This window comes from Rattus norvegicus, chromosome 3 (genome assembly GCF_036323735.1).
Source record: "Rattus norvegicus strain BN/NHsdMcwi chromosome 3, GRCr8, whole genome shotgun sequence".
In the NCBI taxonomy this organism is placed as follows: domain Eukaryota; kingdom Metazoa; phylum Chordata; class Mammalia; order Rodentia; family Muridae; genus Rattus; species Rattus norvegicus.
In genome coordinates this window covers 135473272-135498460 of record NC_086021.1, presented here as the reverse complement: position 1 = coordinate 135498460, position 25189 = coordinate 135473272, and the positions used below count along the sequence as shown (strand labels likewise).

The window sequence follows — 25189 nt, the reverse complement described above, 5'->3', positions numbered from 1 at the left end:
GATGTTTATTTATCTCTTTTATTTGTTTGTGCCAAGCACACCACTTGGAATGTGTGAAGATGGCAGTCAGGCACAGTCATCCCGTTAGCCATGTGCTGACAGAACTCTTTATCTCAAACACCACTACAATCCTCTTTTAAAAAGTGTTTCCTACAGGCTTATTCTATGTTGCCTAATAAAGTTAATGATAATTCATTATCCAAAAGTGTCAGACTTGGGAGATGCAGTTTTTAATAGGCCGAGTTGGTATGGAAAAGTGCTATGAAATAATGTATGTGTGAAATTTTTATAAAACATGAGTGATACAACCCACTGTCCTTTGAAACAGTGATCTAAGTTTTATATTTTGATTTCTTTAAAATATAATTATTTTGTTTCAGATTTTAAAATATGTGAAGTAGTAGTTGAGACATCTTTGAGTTTTAACATCTGTAGACTTACATGGAGAAAGAGTGTGTATGTGCTCAACAAATTTGAAAAATAGTGACAAACTGTGTAAAAGGAAGGCTTTTCTAATATAAACATTCTCAGAACTTTATTTCTGCATTTAAAGCAACTTTCAAACTCAGTTTTTCTTTTTCTGTCTTTATTGCTTGTTCTATTAGTTACATTTCGGTACAGATATATATATTAAACTGTGAAGTTAAAATCTATATGTATCTTCTATTATCATGCAGGCTATTCCAGGCACGCCTTACTGGAACACATTTGCCAGATCAAGGTAAAATGATACTTTTTAAAATATCTAGATTGTTGAAAATTTAGTCTGTAATTTTCACTAAGTGTTTTTTGTTTTGTTTTGCTTTTTAAAAAGGGCCTTTTGTAGTATTTAATGAAAACCAAAGATTACCAAATTACTGTTTTGAGTAATAGTTTCCTATTATTCAAATAGTTTCCTCTGATAATAATCTCACAAAATAGCTTTGGACAGCAGAAGAGCTGTGTCTTAGCACTGTAGTACAGAAAATCTGCAAACAAAGCTTAATGAATTTACTATGTGTGAAGAATTTTTAAAAAATAAGCTAATATCTAGATACAATATAGTAGCACACACTTGTAATCCCAGTACTCAGAAGGGAGGCTAAGAAGGAACATAAGTTTGAGGACAGCTAAGGCTATAACAATACCCTATCTTTTAAAAGAACAAAATGAAGATTCTCCCAAAGAGAGTAATGCTGGACTCCCCATCGGTTCCGAATTGAATCAAACAGGTGTAATATAACTTTTAAAATGTGGCCTGTTCTTTTCTCTTAGAAATAAAAATTCCATTTCAACAGTAGTTACTGTCATTTAGAATAACCACTTAGGCTTTATATTCCATTCAGGTATTATCTTTTTGGGTTGATCAGAAAATTTGTTTCTATAGTATTTTTCCTAATTGAAAATTAGTCCATTTTCTGAGACAGTTTAAATGGGTTGACTTTTAAAATAATTTTTGTACTTATGTGTTAGATATTTTATATGTATGAATGTTTTGCTTGCATGTATGTCTACACTGTATATATGTCTAGTGCCCACATAGTCAGAGAAGACATCACATTCCCTAGAAATAAAAGTTGTGGATGACTGTGAGCCACTGTGGGTGGTGGGAATTAAACCTGGGTCCTCTGTATTTTTTGTTTTGTTTTGTTTTGTTTTTTTTTGTTTGTTTGTTTGTTTGTTTTTTTGAGCTGGGGACCGAACCCAGGGCTTTGCGCTTCCTAGGTAAGCGCTCTACCACTGAGCTAAATCCCCAGACCCGGGTCCTCTGTATTTATAGAGAACAAATGTTTTAACTGCTTAGCCATCTCTCCAACCACAAACAGATTTTTTAAATACAATATACTGGAAGAATAGATGAATGTATTATGTGCTGATTTTATTTACTGTCACTTTTCACTTCTCATTTCATTTTTTTTCCCCTCATAGCTACAACCTCAGAACCTTTGCATAGTGCACAGATTTTAAACCAAGTTATGTTAACAAAGTCAAGTCCAGAAACAGAAAACTCAGCTTGCGTTCCTAGGAGTCAGGTAACAAAGACATTTATTTGTATGTTGTATGGAAATCAGGAATGTTACTGGACAGCCATGCTGGCTGCCTTTGCATCTCATTCTATTGACACTGTCTCCTGTGATTGACCTCCATTGTCAGTTAATTCTTTAGTACAAATTATTGTGGTAAACTTAGTTCAAATCCCTCAATTTCGGGGTGCCTCTGTCATAGCTATAAAAAATAAATACTATTTCTGCTACATAATAGAAGATACCTTCTCATTTTCTGCTATCAAAAATTATATATGTTACTGCATCTTTTTCTGCCATTTCTATGGAGGAAAGTGGCTTCCTCCTTGTGCCTCCTTTTCATCCCCCAAAATATTGTTGATCCCTCTAAATCTCTTCTGCCTTGCTCGTTTATAAACATAAAAATACTCAAATCTCCTTCTGCTTCTTGTTCCTTAGCATCTTTCTTTGTCAAAGTACAATTATTCTTTAGGACCTCCTTGTAGCTTAATCCAGTATAAAGACTTCTGTTTTTCTAATATAGCACATTCCTGGAAATAGAACATTGTTTGTCGGTCTTTGATAGATTATACAGACTGTCCCAATTTATATCTTAGAACATTTGCTACCGTCATTCTTTCTACTACTCTAAACTTTTAGACAAATGAAATGAATGTTACTTTTCTTTTGGTCATATTTCTTAAACCTAGCTCATTGTATGATAAGTGTGAAATATCAGTAAATATTTGTTTAGTAGGTTATTGCTAATATTAGAAATTTCTGAGAGTAAAACAATAACAAAAGGAAGTTTAATTTTTTAATTTAAATTAATTGCTTTCTTTTGGGGGAACCTCAGTATAAAAAGTTAACTAAAAATTATATCACTTAAAGCTCCAGCTATTAATCATAATTTACATATACATGGTAAATATACCAGATGTTAAAAGGCCCCTTCCCACAGGGAATTTTCATATTTGTGAACTAATTTGTGTGAAGGTAAATGAATGCTCTGGTAAATGAATGCTCAAGTTAGTTTTCTTCTGTCTTTTAGGGTTCAGAATGTTCTGGTGTGGCACCTTCTACTTGTGACGAAAAGTCTAATATGCAAGTACAACGAGAACATTATTTCATAAATTTCGTTAAAGTTACTTCCAGTACACTGTTATAAATTGTGTCTTTCTCCACAGTAGGGAACAAAGAGTGATCATGATTTCCAAGTCAGAATGCTCTGTCAGCTCATCTATGGCACCCAAGCCTGAAGCTCAGCAAGTTATGTACTGCAAAGAAAAGCTTATCCGTGGAGATTCGGAATTTTCATTTGAAGAGCTGAGAGCCCAGAAATACAATCAACGAAAGAAGCATGAACAGTGGGGTACTTACACTCTTTATGCTGGGATTGTTTTACGTCATTTAAAATAATGGATAATTACATAACTGAATGAAACACGAGATGCCTTGAGCTCATTCTATTAGAAACTTAGAAGTCTTGATTAGATACTAGTCTAGCAGCAGTGCTTGTCCACAGGCTCCTTTGCTGAACTGATAGCTGGTGATTGAAACAGTGCTGCAGTAAACATTCTTACTAGTGCTTCTTTGCATTAATGAAATAGTGTTTCCATATTCTCTATGTGAATTTGAACCTGTGTATATAGTAGTCCTAAAATTTGTGGGGCATTTATTTGTTCTGTGAAAGGATTTCTTGAGAACTGAGGTTCAGAAAAGATTTCCCAAGTTTGCATCGATTTTAAACAGAACATGCAGAACAGCACACCAAAATTTATGTTTATAGAATAAATATATTATTATTTATATAAATTACCTATGCTTATTGGTAAATACTTTTTGTACCTCATAAGGAAATATGCATTTACACTTGGGTTTTACTATAACAGCATATACTCTAGAGAGAGGAAAACAAACATTTGTTTCACTAAGGGTTTTATACCATCTAGGTTATTTGGACTAGATCTACTATGTGAGCCTTTGATTCATTACCTTTTTTTTTTTTTTTAAGATTTATTTTATTTATATGAGTACACTGTGGCTGTCAGACAGACCAGAAAAGGGCATCGGGTCCCATTACAGATGGTTGTGTGCCACCATGTGGTTGCTGGGCATTAAATTCGGGACCTCTGGAAGAGCAGTCAGTGCTCTTAACTGCTGAGCCATCTCTCCAGCCCCCAGTTCATTACCTTTTTTAAAGATTTTGTTTAAAGTTATATATGAGTGTGGGTTTTACATGTGAGCGCAGTGCCCTCAGAAGAGGTGATTGTGGGGTTGGGGATTTAGCTCAGTGGTAGAATGCTTGCCTAGAAAGCACAAGGCCCTGGGTTTGGTCCTCAGCTCCGGAAGAAAAAAAAAAAGAGGTGATTATAAGGGTGTTGGGAACTCCGCTTAACTTTATAAGAGCAGCAAGCTCTCTTAACTGCTGAGCCATCTCTCTAGCCTCTATATTCATTACTTTTATATTTAACCAGCTATAGAGACCATCAATATTTGTTAAGGACCCATTTTGAATTGTCTATTGATAGTTTCCTTTTATTATCACAACCTGTAGTCTCTAGCCAAAAAAAATCTGACATGTTTGGAGTGTGCCTTTATGTGATATTTATAGGAAATAGAACTATCCAAAGTTTTACTTGAAACTCTGATCCTTAGTACACTTTATTTCCTAGAAAGGTGGAGCTGGAAGGGTGGCTCAGCAGTTAAGAGATGGTAGTGCTTTTGCAAAGTACCTGAGTTCAGGAGCCAGCCATATCAGGTGACTTAGAACAAACACCCTGCTCCAGGGAATTTAACATCTCTATTTTCTATAGGCACTATCACATACATGTACATAGATATTTAGATATTCAGATATCAATTGAAAAGAATAAAAGCATGACTACCTGAGTTCTGTCCCTAAGACCCACATGTTAGGAAGAGAGCCAGCTTCTGCAGATTGTCCTCCAACCTCCACGTGCATACCTTGGGACTTGTGTTCTTATTATTTTTTTGAGAAGTGCCTAGAGTTACATTTTTTTTTAAGTGTGAAATAGAGGATGATGGGGGAATGAGGAGATAGCTCAGTTAGTAAATATAATATAATATAATATAATATAATATAATATAATATAATAATGAGGTGTGAATTTGACCCTGGGAACCACATTAAAAGTGACAAGTGTGGTGGCAGACAGTTGTAGTCACAGCACTTGGATGGCAATGGCAGCTTAGATTACTCAGTTCCAGGCCAGTGAGAACAAAATCCAAGGGGATGGCTCATGAGGATCTAAGACTTGTATTTAATAGTAACCGTGGTGAAGACAGGTAAAGGTTACAATTAAAAAATAATGTAAGTTTAAGCTCTGAAATCTAATAAATATGAAAAGCTTTGATTTAATAATTGTCCTAAATTGTGACCTTTTAATCATTTTGCATGCAATTTTCTGATGAAATTTTGAGAACAAACCATGTTTTTTTAATGTTCTTAAAGTTAGTGAAGACAGAAATTATATGAAAAGGAAAGAAGCAAATGCTTTTGAAGAGCAATTATTAAAACAGAAAATGGATGAACTTCACAAGAAATTGCATCAAGTGGTGGAATTGTCTCACAAGGACCTGCCTGCTTCTGAGAACAGGCCTGACGTATGTCCATGTTCTTCACTATTCCCAATGTCCATTATTCCAGTACTACTAACTATTGTTTTCTCTGCTTTATTTTTTGTAGTTATTCTAATTTAGCTAGAAAACTTACTGAATTAATAATTTGATAGATAAAGTTGTGAAAATTTGGAATAAGCAAAAAAATATAGAGACTAAGTGGAAATGTTTAGCTTAAGCTAGTCTCCACAGATGTCCAAAATACAAGAGACCCTGAGATCTGTGGTACTTCTTAATGGAGTACTTAATCTGTGTTGTGACTGCTCTTTCTCCACACTAATTTGCTAAGTGAGGAAATAGTGTAAGTCATTTAAATTACTGTTTTAGGGATGGTTTTGGCTTTTTTGGTATTGGTTTTGAAATGGGTTCTTTTTTTTTTTTTTTTGGAGCTAGGGACCGAACCCAGGGCCTTGCGCTTGCTAGGCAAGCGCTCTACCACTGAGCTAAATCCCCAACCCCTTGAAATGGGTTCTTTTTTTTTTTTTTTTTTTTTGGTTCTTTTTTTTTTCGGAGCTGGGGACCGAACCCAGGCCTTTGCGCTTCCTAGGTAAGCGCTCTACCACTGAGCTAAATCCCCAGCCCCGAAATGGGTTCTTAATATATTGTCCTTGCTGGCCTAGAAATTGCTTTGTCAATCAGATGTACCTTGAACTGACAGATGCCCCTGCTTCTGCCTCTGAGTAAAGGCATATGCCACCACACACAGCTTAAGTTAACTGTCTTACAATTTCTAAGAATGCTTCCATAAGATAAGGAATTAACCTTTCTGTATTTTAAACGTTTGTTTATCCTTCCTATTATGGACCATGCATTTGTGGAAGTTAATATAGATATATCCTGTTCATTAAATAGAAAATGGCTACTAATATTAGCAGAGCACTGGAGAATATTGGGCAACACTAATTTTAGTCTTTTCCTAAAATTTAGTAAAGAGAAATAAGATACTCTTTGTTTTGTGATTCACTTGTCTTTTTTTATAATTTAGCATAAGAAGTAATAGGTTTCATTATGAGACTGTCATACTTTGTTGATTATTTTTCTCTGGCCCTCCTTTTACCATGTATTCTTTTGCTCTTAATAGGCTCCTTTCCACTTTGATATCACACATATTATTACTAAACTCATCTGTTTTTGTTTTATTAGACAGGGTTCACACTGGCTTAGGCTGGCATGGAACTTGCTAGGTAGCCAAATCAGCCTTGGCCTTACTACAGTTGTCCTGTGCCTTAGACTCCCGTGAGCCACTGTTACTCCATAAATACTGATCTTACAGAAGCCAATTTGTTTTTCAGTGGTTGAAAATATAAATAAGATACTGGACTAGAGAGGTAGCTCAACTAGTAAAGTTATTTGCTGTACAATCGTGATGACCTGAGTTTAATCCCAGTAACCCATGTACAAAAGGCCGATATGGTAGCATGCATCTGTAATTCCAACCCTCGTACAGTGAGATGAAAGGCAGAGACATAGAGACATAAAGACATAAAGCCTGAAGCTTGTGAGCCAACTGGACTGTAATATGTGATGCAGAGAATTGAGGCCTTGGCCCAACAAAGTAAGGGGGAACCAGCTCCTAAAAGCTGTCCTCTGATTTATACATATACACAAATAATAATTTATAAAAAATTAATATAAGCTTTTGGTGTGTCCATGTTTAAGAAACTACAAGAAGCCATCATAGAGGCTAGTCTTGTTGTTGTTGTTATGCTTTGAAAAGCTTTATGACTGATTAGGAATATTCAAGACTTTTAATTTTGTTTTTGTTTATATCTTTTTGTTTTGCATGAAAGGCTAATCTAGTATGTGTGGGACAAAATACATGCTCCCACCAAGAACTGAGGGGTCTAAGTCTTTCATCCATCAATCAGCAGACCTCAGAGAACTCAGGAGAGAAACCACTGGAAGAACCTTCTGTTCCTCTTATGGTAAATGCTGTTAACAGCACTTTGCTGTTCCCAGCCATCAGCCTGCCATCTCTTCCTATTCCTGTAAGTGGCCAGTCAGAGACAGATTCCAGGTAAGCTAAATGCCCTGGAAATGGTAGTGACATGAGTAGCATGTATCATTTCTTTTCATGATCTGCAATGCCATGTTGTGTAAGAGATGAATGGTTCTGGTTTTTTAAAAATTTGTATGTTGAAAAGATTCCTAAATATTGGCCTCAAATCATTCAGACTTAATTCCATGCTTTTTTTTTTAACAATATTTATACTTTTTTATTGAATTAAAATTTTTCAGCAGTTTCTCTGTACCTTCAGAATATATAGCTGAAAACTGAATGTACCTTTGTTTACTGGCTCTGACTGCATACCTGTAGGCATTATTAATGCACAGAAAATTACTTGACATCTGTTTTGCTGTTTCCTCTGTCTTCCTTCAGAACCTATTTGGGATAAGTGTCAATGATTCTTAGTGCCAAGATCTTTCTCTACACGATTCCCCAATTTAGAAGGATTTTTCTAGACTTCAAAAATAATACCAAATTTCCTATTTGTTTTACATTTTTGTCTTTGGTTATTTATCTCTTAACTTGTGATTTGATAGTAATTTGTAAAACTACAAGTAATTGGTACTTGTTTAACATTTCAATATGGTTTCTTAGGAGAATTCTTGAAGCATTAGACAGATGATGTTGACTGCCCAAGTGTATTTAAAAGCAAACTGTTATATAATTGGATTGCTACCTTTCCTTCTTAACATTTTAAAATCTGGGCATCACTAATGGTTTCAGGTTCATCACAAGAAATGTACTAGTTCCACTAACACACACTGCCTGAAACTAGGTCTTAGGCCTTTAACCTGTACCATAAATGAAGTGTGTTTGAGTTTGGGAAGCCATTTTGTCCTGCCACATGGAGGGATTGTTGTTACTTTGCTAACATAATAACCATTGAGTCACAGAAAAACATTCAGTGGTTACCTTTATTTGAACGAATTAATATTCTCAAAGGCAGTAAATATTTCATTTACTTATTACACCATGGCCCTAAGCAGTTTTATCCTAACAGACTTAACATTGTTAGCAATATTTTACTCTTTCTTTAGAGTTAGGTTTAAAATTCTAATATGTAAAGTGCTTTTATTCTTCAGTGTGCCTCAAGAGTTTTCTCTTTCAGAGGTGTGAATCAAAGTATTCGTGAATTCATGACACAGAGTGGACCAGACAAAAAAGAAGGTAGTGCTTCCTTATAATAACTTCATGCAGCTTGTTTAGGTAGACTCTTTTTGGGTTCCTCAGTGTCTATTTATGACTGTGGTATAGGAAGGCTTTCTTCAGAGGAAGAATGATTTTATAAAGCCTCAGACTATTTCAAACAAAAATAGAAAATTATTAGTCACATCTTCCTAAGTTTAGAATCCTTGGCATTTTTCTATTAAGCTTCTCAGTGTATTAATCTGAAAAGTCATAATTACTAAGGCTTGTTAGTCTTACATTCTGATTGGTAGTAGAGCGGAGGCATTACATAGAAGATAATTTTAGGCATTTACATAGAAGATAATTTTGTCAATTAAATAATAAAGACACAGTTGGTCATTTACTTCCTCTCCTCAGATGACTGGCATCTTTCCACTAACAGGAACAGGGCTGTTTGAAGTAGAGACTTACCGCACCAAGACTTGGTTCATGTCCACTAGATACAAAGCATAATTCTAAATAGTTAGAAAGGCAGTTGTGATGAAAAAGGCGAGAAGTCCTACGGGAAAAGAGGTATCACTATTAGGGTGGAGAGTTAGGTTCAAAGAAAATGACCAGGAAGGACTGATGAGTAAGATTTAGGTAAAAAGGAGAAGGGAAGTACCCATGCAGCAAACTTTGTGAACCTGTTTCAGGCAGAATGAATGACAAGTGTAGGTCTTTCAGGCAGCAATATTCCTGTTAATGTTCCAAGCACCAAAGATACTTTCCAGTGCTTTCAGATGAGCAGTGGGAGAGAGGGAGAAAGAGAGGTAAAGTCTGAGCAAACTCTAGCTGAGCAAAATGAAAAACATCCTTAAGATTTATAACAGTAGGGGGAAAAGATTTACACTATGACCAGAAGCAGGTATTACTTGGTATATTATGAGTAAAGGATGCTATTCATGACAAAACTAACTTGGTATGACCTTGTGCTTTTCTATAAAAGAATAATTCTTGACCTTACTTCATGATGTTATTACAAAGATAAACATAAATATATGAAAGACCAATCAATGATAATAAAAGTAGTGATCATTATTGACACTGGTAAACTTTTAATTGTAATTATGCAATCATGTGCCTTCTAATGTATTCTGATTGGCATATTGATGGTACATTTTTGTCTCACTCCTTTGCTAGTATGTGAAACAAATAAAGTTGCCAACATTAATGACTTTCATACAACTCCAAACACATCATTGGGAATGGTTCAAGGAACACCATGCAAAGTGCAGCCATCACCAACTGTCCACACCAAGGAAGCATTAGGTAAAATATTTTGTTTGTATAGTGCCTCCATAAATTAATAAAAACTGATTTGCAACCTATCAACACATATTCTTCTGTTCTTTAAGGTTTCATCATGGATATGTTTCAGGCTCCAACACTTCCTGACATTTCTGATGATAAAGATGAATGGCCATCTCTAGACCAAAATGAAGATGCATTTGAAGCCCAGTTTCAAAGTAATGATTTATTTAAAAGCTATTAAGTACACAGTATCACAGGCAGTTGCCATGGGCATTATCAAGACGTAGATATAAACCTGCTTTGAATAGTGTGCCATGTAAGATCAGGGAAGGAATAAATTACATATATGACAGCCTGATAAGGTTACGGTGTATGTGATAATTGGTTTGGGGTTTTTGTTAGATTGGATTTTTTGTTACTATTCAATAGTGAGTGCTAAAGGACAAAATCATCATGGGTAGGGAAAGTAAGTTCTTAACATAAGACTTTAGTACCTCCTGGGAAAGATGTCTAGGTGGAATTTGGAACTCAGGATCGCTGGAAGCCAAAGATAAGTAGAATCTAGTTAGAATTGAGAAGGCTGGAAATTAAAACTCAGGGGTTATTTTTTTTCTTACAGGACATGAACAACAACAACCAAAACTCAAAAGTTTTGTTTTGTGCACTTTTGATGAAAGTGCTCTGAGCAGCATTGTAGGAGTGTGGACACTGCCCTGTATGTGACAGATCTCTATTGGGCCCTGAGTGCAAGACTCAGTGACCATGAATAGGTCAATTCAACTCTCTACAAAGTACCTTGTGTCATTATATATTACCTAGTAATTTTTTTTAGAGATTTCAGTACTTTTTTTTTTTATATGTAGCTGAAGTTTAGCCTAAAGGATACTGACTTTTCATAACATAGTAATGAGATTCTATTTTGTTTTCCTGCAGAAAATGCAGTATTTTCAGAGGACTGGGGAGTTAAAAAGATTATGACTTTATCATCTGCTTTTCCTATTTTTGAAGACGGAAACAAAGAAAATTATGGGTAAAGAAACATCTATTTTTACAGAAACCTGGGGGAAATACATGTCACCAAAGTGCCATAAAATGCTGAAAGTTTTAATACAGTAAGGAGATAGGGTGGACTGCTCAGCAGGTGATCTGGGTTGGAGTTCCAGCCCTGCTACCAATAAGCCTTTTAACCACACAGTGAGGAGCTAATGTACCATGCCTGAATTCCAAGACAATAGACCTCCCATAGCAGAAGCACAGCTACAAAAGAAATGCAATCTACTTATAAGCTCTAGATGAACAGATGAATTCTCTGGATTTGAAATTATATTAAATGTAGACAACTGCCAGTATACCCATGCGGTGTAGGGCCAATGAAGTAGAACAGAAGGTTCTCTATAGAGAAAATGTTTGAAGGTAGAAGAAAGACAGCAGAGCAAAGAATGAGGTATTTTCAGGAATTTTCCTTGTTAAAACAAGTGAGATTATGCGAGTTATTTAGGCATACTGAAGTAGAATGGAGACAGCATGACCAGGTTGCAGAAGAGATACCCGTATCTAGAAAAGGCACTAGAAATAAGACTTAAAATGTTACCTGATACCTGAGACATCTTATGGTCAAAACCCTTGTTTTCATTTTCTTCTAAAACTTGGAACCCAGTGTATTAAAAACATCTTATTTTTATAGTTAATGCAGTTTGAACACAGTTTTGCTATAGTTGCTGTGAAAGTAAAGAGTCTCTAAACCATTAACTCAATAAGTAGGATAAGTAAGATAACACTTTTAGCTTATTTATTTCATCTGTATGTTTTGTGATTTGTATTTACACAAATCTTTCTTTAGCTTACCACAGCCTAAAAATAAGCCTTTAGGAGCTAGGACCTTTGGAGAACGATCTCTCAGCAAATGTTCATCAAGATCAAATGTAAGTAAACCTCTGTTTCTTCAGGGAATATGTCTTATAATCTGTTCTTCATTTTACCAAGTGATTATGCTCATCAAATGGCACAAGGTGTACACAATTTCTAGAAAATCCATTGTTGCATGAAAAATGTGTTCATCAACAGGTTGAAATCTATAATAGAGAAAATAAAAACAATTATGTGATCCTTGGCCCTCAAGAGCCATTCCGTTAGCTAGGAGGTGCCATCCAGGGGTATATATTTTTTCTTAGACGTAAGAATTGAGACCTACAGTGGAGTATTAGTGAGAAACCCAGAAAAATTGAATTGATAAAAATGAACCATCAACAGCATATTGCAGCAGACAAGGTTCTCCTGTTCATTAGCTCACATATGTTATATGTTAGCAACCATTGTACATAGACTTTCACTGTGACCCAGAGCGTTCCCCATGTGTGTTTACAATTTCCTGAAACATTGGACTGGAGTTTCAATTTAGTGCCACTATTTTAAAACTATGTTTTGTTGAACTATTCTGCTACATGCTTTAACAAACAAACAAGAAAGGAACATTTCCTATATATGCTGATGCTGAGCAGAAACTGACATATTTATTACCATCCAGCTTTTCCTTCAATATTGGGAAAGATGGTAGAATTTATAAAAAGGTGTTTGTGTAGAATGTATATGCGGCATTTTAAGAACTGAGGTGATTTATCAAGTTGTTTTGATTTAACTTTAGTTCTCTTTCCCCAGAGAGTCTAAAACTTAGCCTTATAATTGTATTCTTAAAGAAATGTCTGATTTTATAGGCCATGTCAGTGAAAATATGCCAGAAATTATGGATTTAATTATTTTGGTTTTATTATTGTGTAAAGTGATGTGGAGGTGGGGTGGGGGGATAAGAATCAACTTGAACAAGTTAGTAGTCAGACCTGGGACAATTTGAAAGAAATTGGAAAGAATAAGTAGTACAATATTGTATTATAACCCAAGAAATAAAATGAATATACTTATTCCTACAATAGAGGAGAGGGGGCAGATCTTCCCTACAGAAGCATTCTAAGGAATGTAGAAGGTCACCATTAGAACACTAAGATAGTAACTGCTACAGGCAAGGTCCATGGATGACTACTGACGTTATTGAGAAGAAGCGGTGTCTACATAGCTCCGAAGCTTCTTACAAAATTATCATTTACTATACTGGTTTAACATTTCACCAAGAGGGCCAGAAAGATGGCTCAGCAGGTAAAGGCATTTGTCACCAAGGCTGAAGACAAGAGTTTGATCCCTGGGACCCACATGTTAGATTGAATCCCAAAGTTGTCCTCTGACCTTCACTTGTGAGCCTTGGTACGTGTATGTACCAAGTACACAGATAAGTTAATGTATATTTTTCCACTAATTCTTTTGAAGAAGCCCTGTGGAAGGTAGAGTTTACCTCCCTTTCAGTATGGGCAGGATATGGTGATTTACATCAGAAAAGACAGTGGGGATGGGGAAAAGAATTCAGTAAGGAAACCTTAGAGTATCTGCCCAAGAGGTTGAGTTAATGTCACCAGTAATAACTTGTGTTTATAGCACATAGCCTCAAAGTTTAATGAGATACTCCCTTACAGTCTTTTCTGGAATCTGTAGCCCTAGTATAAAAGCCTAAATTAGGCATAATCACAGATCCTGACCTCAATTCAAAGGGTCTGTGGAATAAAAGGTAGGAAGGATCCACCGGTATCTATAGTCAGAAGCAGTTGAATAGACAGGACAACCATGTGCTGTGTGCTGATCTATGTTGAAGATTGGAGAGGAATTAGAAAAGCCAAAAGGACTCCATGTACTAGTATCATTTTAAACAATAAATCACATTTTGGATAAGATTACTGTTAAAGGGAACTAACAAAAAACTCTACTATCTTTGTAACTCTCTTTAAGTTTAAAGAATAATGTATAAAATGAAAAACATGTCCAATTGTTATGTACCTGCATTAAAGTATGCTAAAAACGGGCTGGAGAGATGGCTTAGTGGTTAAGAGCACTGACTGCTCTTCCAGAGGTCCTGAGTTCAATTCCCAGCAACCACATGGTGGCTCACAACCATCTGTAATGAGATCTGATGCCCTCTTCTGGTATGTCTGAAGACAGCAACAATGTATCCATAATAAATAAATAAATAAATAAATAAATAAATAAATAAATAAATAAATAAAGTTTTTAAAAAAGTATGCTAAAAACAAGGTTTATATCTATTTTACTTAAACTTTTTTCTTTTTAAATCTTAAAATGTTTGAGGTTTTGTTTTTTGAGAAAGGATCTTGCTGTGTTGTTCAGGATGATTTTGAACTCATAAGTTCAAGTGGTCCTCTACCTCTATACCCTCCTGAGTAGTTTGTACTACAGGGCTATGTTAACTGCTGGACTTAAAAGTGTTGATGTGTTAAATTTCATCAACAAAGCAGACGAATTGCTTTTTTCAATTTGTCTTCTGTTGCAGGAAATGCCTCACACTGATGAGTTTATGGATGACTCAACAGTATGTGGTATTCGCTACAACAAAACCCTAGCTCCCAGTCCTAAAAGTATAGGAGACTTTACATCTGCTGCCCAGCTTTCATCTACACCATTCCACAAATTTCCAGCAGATCCATTGCAGATTCCAGAAGATAAAGGTGAGTGTTCAACTATCTTCTGTAAAAATATACTCTTTGTTATTGTAGTTTCTTTTTGAAAATTCTGTAGAGGACGTTTGAAAATTGTGGTGACGCTTAAAATGCACGTTTGTGTGTGTACATTTTTTTTGTTATTGTTGCTGTTGTTAGTTTTTGATGGTCTGTCTCATAGTCTGTATTTTTAAATTTTAATAAGTAGGTTGAAAGTGAAAAAACGTGTGTAGTCACTTATAGACAGGACTGTGATGTGATAGCAAAGAAAAAACAGTGATAAAAAGACTATTTAACTATTAGGAACAATGAACTTCCTAATCTAATGAGTAATGACTAACCAGTTTTTGTCCATGATATATCTTCAAATGCTACTTTAAAAAGACAGACAAGTATACCATACAGAGAAAAATCACATTTTAACAGTTTCAGTTTTATCCAACTTCAAGAAAAGCATTATAAAACTATTTTTAGTCCTCATTTCAACTTCAGACGTAATGTGACCTTTATATGAAAGATTCACATGTGTGGGCTGTCCAGACAGATATAAACTGTGAGATCTGGAGCCTCATGCCATTTTGATAACTGTCTGTTTACAAGCTAAATTATATCACTCTCAGGATTCTTTAAAAGTATAATTGTTTTCCCAAAACAATAATGAAGATGAGATGAGATGTTTTATCAGGTAAAAATGCTTGCTGCCAAGCTTGATGACCTGAGTTGATCTCTAGAACCCATAAGATAAAATGAAAGAACTGACTCCTGCAGGTTGTCCTCTGACCTCCATACATATCATACATATGCAGAGACATGCACTCAACATACACACAAACATAATTTTTAAAAATTTTAAATCAATAATTAACTGCTGAAGAATTTTACTTCACTAGACTAAAGATATTCTTATGGCATTGTGAGCCTAAAAAGAGTACTAACCCAATATGTTTTATTTCTTTTTTAAATCTTAGAAGTTAGTTCAAAATTCCAACTATTTTTAAATACATCACAAGTTTGCCACTCATAAAAATGTTGACTTTTTGCAAATTAAGGAAATTTAATCTGCGAAGAGTTCATCCAAGTACCACAAGTAACTGTTCTTAGGATAGTAATTACTACTTAGCCCTGTGGTCCTCTAAATAGAAGCTAATGTTCTAGTACTGAGTACTAAGTAAGTATTAGTACTTGTTTTAAGCAACCATCAGGTAAAAGTTAATACAGTATAACACTTGGCTAAGTTTAGCCTATAAGGCTGCCCTGTCTACTGTCAATAAAGATGGATTGTTTTGTTTTGTTTTTTTAAATTAGAAAGAACATTGGTTTAAGTGCTGCCAATATCTAAATTCATGCTATCTCTCCAGTTTGTTAAAAAGACACACAAATCTCTATATAAATTTTTCTGGAAGGGTTGCAGCCTTTTATTCTCCCTTTGTGTCAGCATCAGGTATGTGCTGCCCCTGTGCCAGTGACTTTCTTTGGTCTGGTCATCATGCCTGTAACCTGCTAGTTATTCTTTGAACTACTAATTATTTTTTCATAGCACTTTTTACTATGGATCATTTTTTAGAAATTGTAGTGAAAGTCAATATAAAAAGGGATTTCAGCCTTTGTAACCATATCAAATGTTTGTATCTGCATGCATATGTAATATGTCTGTCTGTAATTTTTTATATTTTATATTTCAGAAAATGTGGTAGCCACACAATATACACATATGGCTTTGGATTCTTGTAAAGAAAACATGGTGGACCCCTCAAAAGACAGAAAGCTTGGGTATTGTGTTTGTCATTCTCTCTTCCCTTGTAGCTTTGCTCTTTAAGATAGCATAAATAGCTTATCTCAACTTGATAAGGCTAATAAGGTTTATTCAATGGTAACTTTGAGTCAGAAGGTACTGTTTGTGAATGTAAGCATACTGGTGAACCTAAGCACTTGGTATATGGAAACAGCTTGCTAACAGATCCCTGAGCTAACGTTTTCTGAAATTCATTTCAGGGTTCAAACTGTAAGTCTTCTTATAATACCAAGACCCTGATATGTCAACTATTGCAAAATTGAGGAAACACAAATTGTGCTTTACACACCCACTTAATTGAGAAAACCAGTGTCTTTTAATAGAAGATAGTGTTTAAGCCTTTTTAGGTACTGGTCAAAGGTAAAGTTCCATTGTATTGATTAGGCTGGTGTATGTAGCAGATACAAAAAGTAATTACCATTTTTTGTTTATTGTAATCCAGTCACAGTGTTTATGCTATCTGTGAGCTGTATCCTTTTAATCCTTGGAACAACTTGAGTTATGACAGTTGTTCTGTTAGATTTTCTTTAGCACATAGGAGAAGTTACAAATATGAAATACATGAATGAGAATCCTCATCATCTTACCTGTTTACCTAAGATATTAAGTGATTTTGATTATATTTCTGTTATATCTATATCTTAGTAGCTGTGTATTTATTTATACGTATTTGTTTACTGAACATTATATGATCAGTTCAACCTTTGAGTTAATTTTGAAATGCTATTCTTAAAATGAAAAGAAGCTATTTTATTTTGTTCAGATCTAATAGGCTTCTAATCAAATGAAGTTTTTGTTTTCTCTTTTTTTCCATATCCAGTCTAATTCAAGAGAAAATTTCAGCATCTTTATCCTGTCCTAGTCAGCCTGCCACAGGTGGTTTGCTCACCCAGGAAGCAGTGTTCAGCCTTGAGACTTATAAATGCACAGGCACTGACCGTGCGATCATGGAAGACCTATCAGATGCCAGCGCTGGGCTCCAAGTTGAATGGGTGCAGACTAGTTCATTTGGAAATGTTAATGCTCCAAGTATGCACACATGCTCAATCTTAGCTTTGCCATAAGAATGATAGCATGGAAATGCCATTCCGTGAAAGAACTGAGTAGGAACTTAAGTACACCGAATAGAAAATAAACTTAGACAAACTTGTAACTGTATCACAAAACAATTCACTTAACAGATTTGAGATCCATTGATCCATTTTAATCTTGACAGACAATATCATTACTATTATAAAAGGAATTAGGGGCCTGGAGTGATGGTATACTGGTTAAGAGAACTACTGACTATTCTTCCAGAGGACCCAGGTTTGGTTTTCAGCACGTACATGGTAGCTCACAACCATCTGTAATTCTAGTTCCAGGGAATCTGAAACCCTTATGTGATCTCTCTAGACACCAGGTGTAAATAAATCTTTTTTATTTTTTAACTTTTTAAAAAGAGTTCAAGGTCAAGAGTTTATTACTGTGTGTCAAATATATAATCTAATATTGGCCTCTGCCCTGAATGTAATAGAAGACCAAATATTAAGAGATGTCTTCCTCTGTCCCTTGTTATACAGAAAGTCTTGCTTTAGAACACAGACTCTGGAGATTAAGTTCTAAGTCTAGGTTCTAATTACCAGCTTCTCAAACAACTTTATGCTTGTTTCCCTTTAAAGTGAGGTCAGGTGGAGAGATGATTCAGGGGTTAATTTAACAGCACAGGCTGATCTTCCAGAGGACTCAGGTTCAGTCCCGAGCAGCCACATGGTGTCTCACAATTGTAGCCCCAATTCCGGGGAATCTGATGCCATACATATCACATGCATACATGTAGGCAAAAGAACCAATACATATTAAAAAATTAAATATGTCTTAAAATGAGGGTCATACTAGAACCGACCTTAGAGGCTTACTGTAAGACCTAAATGAGTTCATAAATCTCAGAACTTTGTTCTATGTGTACTAAGTAGTAACCATGTTGGAGAGGCCTTTTCAAACCACCATTAGTAGAATGTTTTTTAACACTAAATTGGAGAAGAATTTGTCTTCCCCTTAGGAATTGTTTCCTATACACAGTATTCTCTTCCATGCAAATTCTTTGTTAAGTAGTGTATGTGTATTAGTGGGGAAAACAAAGAATATGAGCACAGAAGGAGCAGTTAGTGTTCATGTGTGTATCTTTAAGGTGTGCAGCTATACTTTTTATAGGTAGGTCCAGATGAGTCAAAAAGCAGCTAGTTGATTCCCTTTGTCACAACTGGATAGTCAACCTAAATTTGTAGACTTCATGTGGCAGAAATGACAGAACTACTGCTTTTAGCTTCTTAATTGAATCAATGCTGTACATGGGGTAAGAGCTTGAAAGCATATTTAGTGAATACATGTACTTACTAAGATTTCAGTTAAAATATTTGAATGCTGAATTTCTTTTTTTATTTTTCCTATTTAAGACTTTACTATTGAGAACCCATGGGATGATGAATTGATTCTTAAACTTCTATCTGGGCTTTCTAAGCCAGTTACTTCCTATTCAAATACTTTTGAGTGGCAGAGTAAACTTCCAGCCATCAAGACCAAGACAGAATTCCAGTTGGGTAAGAATGATATGGGTAATAGAATTTCAAATTCTTGTTTGTGAGAAACTGTTAGTAACTCTGATATTCTCCTACCCTTTCCACCTTCAAGAGTTAGTATCTGCCGTATTGAGAAATTTCGTTAAACAATGATATTGGAATTCTGATTGCTGTTGGGACTTTAATTTGGTAATAATTTATCATAAAAATACATATACTCCTGGATAGAGATGTACAGAGATTAAGATGTTTCAGGAGACCTCAGTTTGGCTTTCAGCACTCATGTTGGGCAGCTTACAACCCCTAAATCAAAAACGTCTAAAATACAAAATTGACCTAACCGTTCTAAACTGTTAAAGGTATTTATGCACTTATGCTTTTCTTTTTTTATTCTCCTGTAAAATATACATATTTCCCAAAAGGCTTTACGGATTTCTATATGTTCTTCCTGGTACCTCAACAATTGTACACAGGAGGTACTGCAGGTAATGTAAGGGCTAGGGCCCAAGGCCACGTATCTAAGTATACTGAGGCATCAAGGCTGCTTTCTCCGTTCTTTAGAATTTGTTGAGGAAGTTCTTTCATGGTAGGTGTATGTTTTACTTTCATTTAAGTCTGGGAAAATGTCCCCGAGATTATACCTATTTTTTAAAATGGCACTGGGATTTCTTCACTTTGATAGTCCTTACAGCCTTTTGTCAGTTTTTCGTATCATTTTCCAAGGTTCTTTGCTGGTCTATGTGAATCACCTTCTTGGAGAAGGAGCCTTTGCTCAAGTCTTTGAAGCTATTCATGGAGATACCAAAAGTAAACAGAAATGTATTTTGAAGGTAAATGATATGAATAACTTCTCGTATAATGTAGATGTGAATTTTTGGAAGTTGTTAGCCTCCCCTGCTGACTCCCCTTTAAATACTGATGTCAGTGAGGCCTAGTCAACAGTTATTCTGTGAAGATTAAGAATTAATCTTACCACTAAGATTACCCTGCACACTTTATACTTCTGACCATTGCTAAGCTTATCCTCATTTTTTTGTCCACATCCTTATTGGGAGGAGTTGCTTTGTTGCTATTCTTTTACAGAATGTGGATAAGGATATGTGTCTCACATACCTGATTTGATTTGCAGGTGCAGAAACCTGCCAACTCCTGGGAATTCTACATTGGGATGCAGCTGATGGAAAGACTAAAGCCAGAAGTACATCACATGTTCATCAAGTTTTATTCTGCTCACTTATTCCAGAATGGCAGCATATTAGTAGGGGAGCTCTATAGCTATGGGACATTACTAGTAAGTATCTAATTTTTATACTGTGAACATGAAATGTATGTGCATTTCTGGTTTTTACCCACACTGTTTTTCATAGTTGGAACTTTTGTTGAAATAGAGAGCAGGGGTAAAGGCCTTGACTTGAAATTTCATTGATCTTCTACAACCAACTGAGGGTGCCATTTGCCTTATTTTTAGAATGTCATTAACCTCTATAAAAATACCTCTGAGAAAGTGATGCCCCAAGCTCTCGTCATTACTTTCGCTATCAGAATGCTTTACATGGTTGAACAAGTCCACAGCTGCGAAATCATTCATGGAGACATTAAGCCAGATAACTTCATACTAGGACACAGGTAAGTATAGCACTTTAATGGAGGTCTTCCCTCATATTTCACTTTGTCTTCCCTTTAGGAATTGTTTATTATCATTTGTTGTGTTAGGTATCCTTTTGTTAATTTGTGCTCATAGATCCTGATTCTTGTTTGTATTTAATGTAGATTTTTGGAACAGGATGATGAAGACTTAGCTACCGGCTTGACATTGATTGACCTGGGTCAGAGTATAGATATGAAACTTTTCCCTAAAGGAACTGTATTTACAGGAAAGTGTGAAACATCTGGTTTTCAGTGCCCTGAGATGCTCAGTAACAAGCCATGGAACTACCAGGTATGGAAGGAAAGCAAGAGGTTTTGTTTTCTTTTGTTCTTGGTTTTTTGAGACAAGATGAATCTGTGTAACCCTGGCTACCTGGAATTTATTCTGTAGGCCAGGCTGGCTTTGAACTCACAGAGATTGCCTGACTCTGCCTCCCAAATGCTGGTATTAAAGCCATGTGCCGTTACCATCACCTGGCATAAAAGCAAGAGATTTGAAAACATTTTCTTTATTACACTTACCAGACTTATAAAATGAGTTTAAAGTGCCAGATAGTTTAAATTAGTCTCTTGGGCACTGAAGGAAAGGTAGAAAGTAAGGCTAAAGAGGAAGAAGAAATTCTACTTCTGAACAGTCTTCCTTATTAGTTCAGATTCTGTCAGCAGATCAGGAAAACAAATATATTCTGTAGAAATTTTTCAGAAGTTTCAACAAAGTAATTTTAGCTGGCAAGCAAAGAAGATAATTCTAATTAGGATAAATTTGTTTTGAGCCTGGGTTAATAAAACAAACAGCTGCCTAGTTTCCAGATAGAGAGCTGTGACTTCCAGAAGCCCATAATAAAGGGAGCACAAAAGAGGGCCTTACCTTATTTGGTTACAACAGTAAGGCTTCAGTAAGGTAGATGAATACATGAAGAATGGATAGTTTACTATCCTACAGATTTGGACCATGCTAGAATGTTCTATTCTATTATGAACATATCACACAGAGACACTGGTGTGCAGTTATACAGTAACCACCAGAGTCCCAGGGGATAGGATTGGAAGAACTGCCAAGCTGTGTGTGTTTGTGCCAAGCAGGAAATGATAAAACAGGGGACTTGCGGAAGACATTATTTAAATGATGGTAGAGCTTCCCAAAGGGTTACCTCAGAGGCAGTAGTGTTTATGTTCATAGAAGCCTCAATGAGAGCTTGGACAGGCATTCGGTGAAGCAAATCATTGGCTTTTGGGATTCTGTGAACCTAAAATACTGTGATCATTTAGCTTCTAAGTTAGAGACATATTTTAATATACTCACAGGTGAGTTACTCTTCATAATGCATATATCTGTTTTCTTCATAGGTTGATTACTATGGAGTTGCTGCATCAATATATTGTATGCTCTTTGGCACTTACATGAAAGTAAAAAATGAAGGAGGAGTCTGGAAACCTGAAGGTCTTTTTAGAAGGTAGGTTATTGGAATTGGTGCTACAGTGACAAAATAATAACAGTAAAATATTATATTTTATCTAGCTCAGAAAATGAGCCTGGACAGTGTAGGGACAGAGCACAATCCTGACATTAGACTCTGAACAAATCTAGCATTCAGTGTGCTTGTGAAACCTGGACATGCAGGTGGCATCCCGTTTTTGACTTTTTAAATGAGGTCAATATTGGTGAGCCTTGAAGTTTTATTTTCTTGTGTACATAAATGAGAATAATAATGATCCTGCCTTTTCAAATTTTATAAGCAAGAGAAATAACACAGATGAAGCTGATTTGTTAATTATAAGAAGGGGGGAACTTCTATTAAGCTCCAGCCATATGTGACTTTAGTATGAAATGCTTGGAAGTTACTGATTGGTCTGGAGCTTGTTGTGTCAGTATTGTTTCCAGAGTTATACTCTGTAAACATAATACTGGTGATATCAAGTTGAAGCTAATTAGTCTACGTATGCCTGTTTCCATATATCATTAAGTTTTTTGAGATATAAAAACCTATATAGAAAAAAAAAAGCACTCATGTATAGCCCAATGGAATTTTACGTGTTTGTTTCTTCTTGAGAAAATTTGACAGAAATTTCCTGAATTCTCCCCACCCACTTCCAAAGCAGAAAAGGAAGAGTTGGCAGAAATTTGATATCATGTACAGTAGGTTCACCCAAAAGAAACCTTACAACAGATATTTTTATTGTTTAGAGCCATCAAATTCAGTGAGACTTCATTTCACTTCGCTGCTTCTGTCAGTCATTGTCAAAGGACCAGAGGGTTCAGAAGGCTTCCATCTGTTGCCAGTAGCATAGCACAAAGCTTCCTTCTTACTTTCCATCTGGAGTGACGTTTTACTATGTTCTGCTTTCTCCCTGAGGTCTTCTCTTCATATTTGGAGAGGTTTTTTACCCCCTTCAATTAGTTTAGCTACTATAAGTAGCCAGGAGCCAGGACTGGGGAGATGCCTCAGCGATTAAGAACACTGACTGCTCATCCAGAGGTCCTAATCAGCTCCCAGCAACCAACCACATGGTGGCTCACACCATCTATAATGGGATTAATGCCCTCTTCTGGTGTGTGTGAAGAAAGCGACAGTGTACTCACATACATTAAATAAATAAATCTCAAACAAAAAAGTAAATCATTTCAAAAATGTTTTTAAAAAGTAGCTAGGACCCTTAAGTGTGAGCTGTATCTTAAATAGTTTAGGCTGTCTGTCCAGTCTTGCCACATATGTATGCAGTTGAGTTTATTAAAAACCAATTAACTAGATTATCAGATTCTGGCCATGTGATATACACAGGAAGCCAAAAGAAGAAAGATTATTCTTTAAAAAAAATTTTCTACCGAAGAACTATTGCAAAAAGGCTAATTTAAATCATATTTTTAGACATGTGGTTGGATTTTTAATTTCTTCTATTTGAGATGGATTCTTGATTGGCTAAGATACAAGTAGATGAGAGTTGTTCTTTTAACATGTCCACACCTATACAAGGTAGAACTTGTTATATATGTTGAAGGCTGCTTTTTATCTATTGTAATATCTGTCTCTTCAGGCTTCCTCATTTGGATATGTGGGAGGAATTCTTTCACATCATGTTGAATATACCGGATTGTCATAATCTTCCATCTTTGGACTTTCTGAGACAAAAGATGAACAAGTTACTTGAACAACAATATTCCAACAAAATTAAGACCTTGCGCAATAGGCTAATTGTGCTTCTTTCAGAATATAAGCGTTCAAGAAAATAAAATATGAATATGGACCTTCTCCAAAACATACTTTGTAAATTTAAACTCTCACTTTGGATCCTATTTTTTCATACTTATTATTTATGTATGTTAAAAAAATAAAGCTACATATGATACACCCATGTGACCTAGTTGTTATAAATATTCTAACAAAGAAAGGAGACCCATGTAAGCTAGCTGATCTGTTGGCTTGCTTTTGGTGTACAAGTCTTCATGAGAATGATTCAAATTTAAATGCTTTCTAGAAGTCATTCCCCTGCCCCCAACCCTAAGACAGGGTTTCTCAGTGTAGCCAGAGCTCTGGCTATTCTGGATGTGATTTGTAAACCATCCTGGCCTCAAGCTCATAGAAAACTGCCTGCCTTTGCCTCCCAAGTGCTGGGATTACAGGGGTGCACCAACATTCCCTGCTTTAAAAACCTACCTTTTTAAACACTGACCTATTTAAGTCAAAAGTAAACCAAAAAGAATTAAAAAATGTTTAATTAGCATATGTAGGATTAAGTTTCCTTTTGGCATTTTAAGAAAAAAAATTGTGTTTGTTGATTTTTCTTCCCCGTCCTTCTGGCCCCTTTGTTCTCTTTCACACCCCATAGCTTTCATGTCTCATCTGTCCCTTCCTCCTTTCTCAACATCTTTTTCCCTTAAGGTCTTTTTAATTCATAACCCACACTTATTTTCCATCCCATTTATATGATATAAACATTATTTTAGGGTCTGCATATGAGAGAAACTTTTTGTCTTTCTGACTGAGTTCCTTATACTTTCTAACTCCATCTATTTTCATACAAATTTCATGGTGTACATCTGAGCAGAATTGTGTTATAAATGATACATACACATTACACATCCATCAGTTGGTTGATAAACATCTGAGCTGATTCTGTTTCCTTGCTGTTGTGAATAGAGGAACAGTTGACATGGATGTGCATGTTGCTCTTGTAGAAGATTGAATCCTTTGTGTGCTCAGGAGTGGGGAGCTAGGTCATAAACAGTTCTGGTTTTCTTTCTGTTTGTTTTTTAAGAGACCACCATACTGATTCCACAATGGCCATACTAGGTTGCATTTCAACCAATAATGAATACAAATTTCCTCTTTACTCACATGCTCACATTTTTGTCTCATTTAGTGATAGATGTTCTGATGAGGGTGAGAAAAAGGAAGTTTGGGTTGGCATTTCTCTCATGGCTAAGTATATTGAATGCTCTCTTTTAAGTACTTAGAGGTCTGACAACTTTCACTTATTCCATTTATTGACTGGCAGATGAGAGTTGTGGTTATTGCATGACACTAGTAACGTGGAGGATGATTATATATTGAAATAAAAACACCCTATGTACTGGGATTTTAAAGTAT

General features: G+C 35.6%; 1 protein-coding gene across 1 annotated transcript in view; it reads left to right on the top strand.

Annotated features, from left to right (window-relative positions):
- Bub1 (BUB1 mitotic checkpoint serine/threonine kinase) overlaps positions 1-24936 on the top strand; it is a 31397-nt gene extending 6461 nt beyond the window's left edge. Inside the window, exons 5-25 of the mRNA NM_001106507.1 lie at positions 678-721; positions 1909-2012; positions 3034-3086; positions 3170-3354; positions 5458-5609; positions 7415-7641; positions 8741-8799; positions 9943-10071; positions 10158-10268; positions 10987-11083; positions 11894-11975; positions 14441-14615; positions 16289-16376; positions 17219-17427; positions 18834-18977; positions 19680-19786; positions 20086-20247; positions 20425-20582; positions 20727-20895; positions 21951-22057; positions 23637-24936. Of these exons, the coding sequence (NP_001099977.1) occupies positions 678-721; positions 1909-2012; positions 3034-3086; positions 3170-3354; positions 5458-5609; positions 7415-7641; positions 8741-8799; positions 9943-10071; positions 10158-10268; positions 10987-11083; positions 11894-11975; positions 14441-14615; positions 16289-16376; positions 17219-17427; positions 18834-18977; positions 19680-19786; positions 20086-20247; positions 20425-20582; positions 20727-20895; positions 21951-22057; positions 23637-23832 (2758 nt within the window). The 3' untranslated portion in view covers positions 23833-24936. The remainder of the gene's footprint in view (positions 1-677; positions 722-1908; positions 2013-3033; positions 3087-3169; positions 3355-5457; positions 5610-7414; positions 7642-8740; positions 8800-9942; positions 10072-10157; positions 10269-10986; positions 11084-11893; positions 11976-14440; positions 14616-16288; positions 16377-17218; positions 17428-18833; positions 18978-19679; positions 19787-20085; positions 20248-20424; positions 20583-20726; positions 20896-21950; positions 22058-23636) is intronic.
- Positions 24937-25189: the final 253 nt, after the last annotated feature.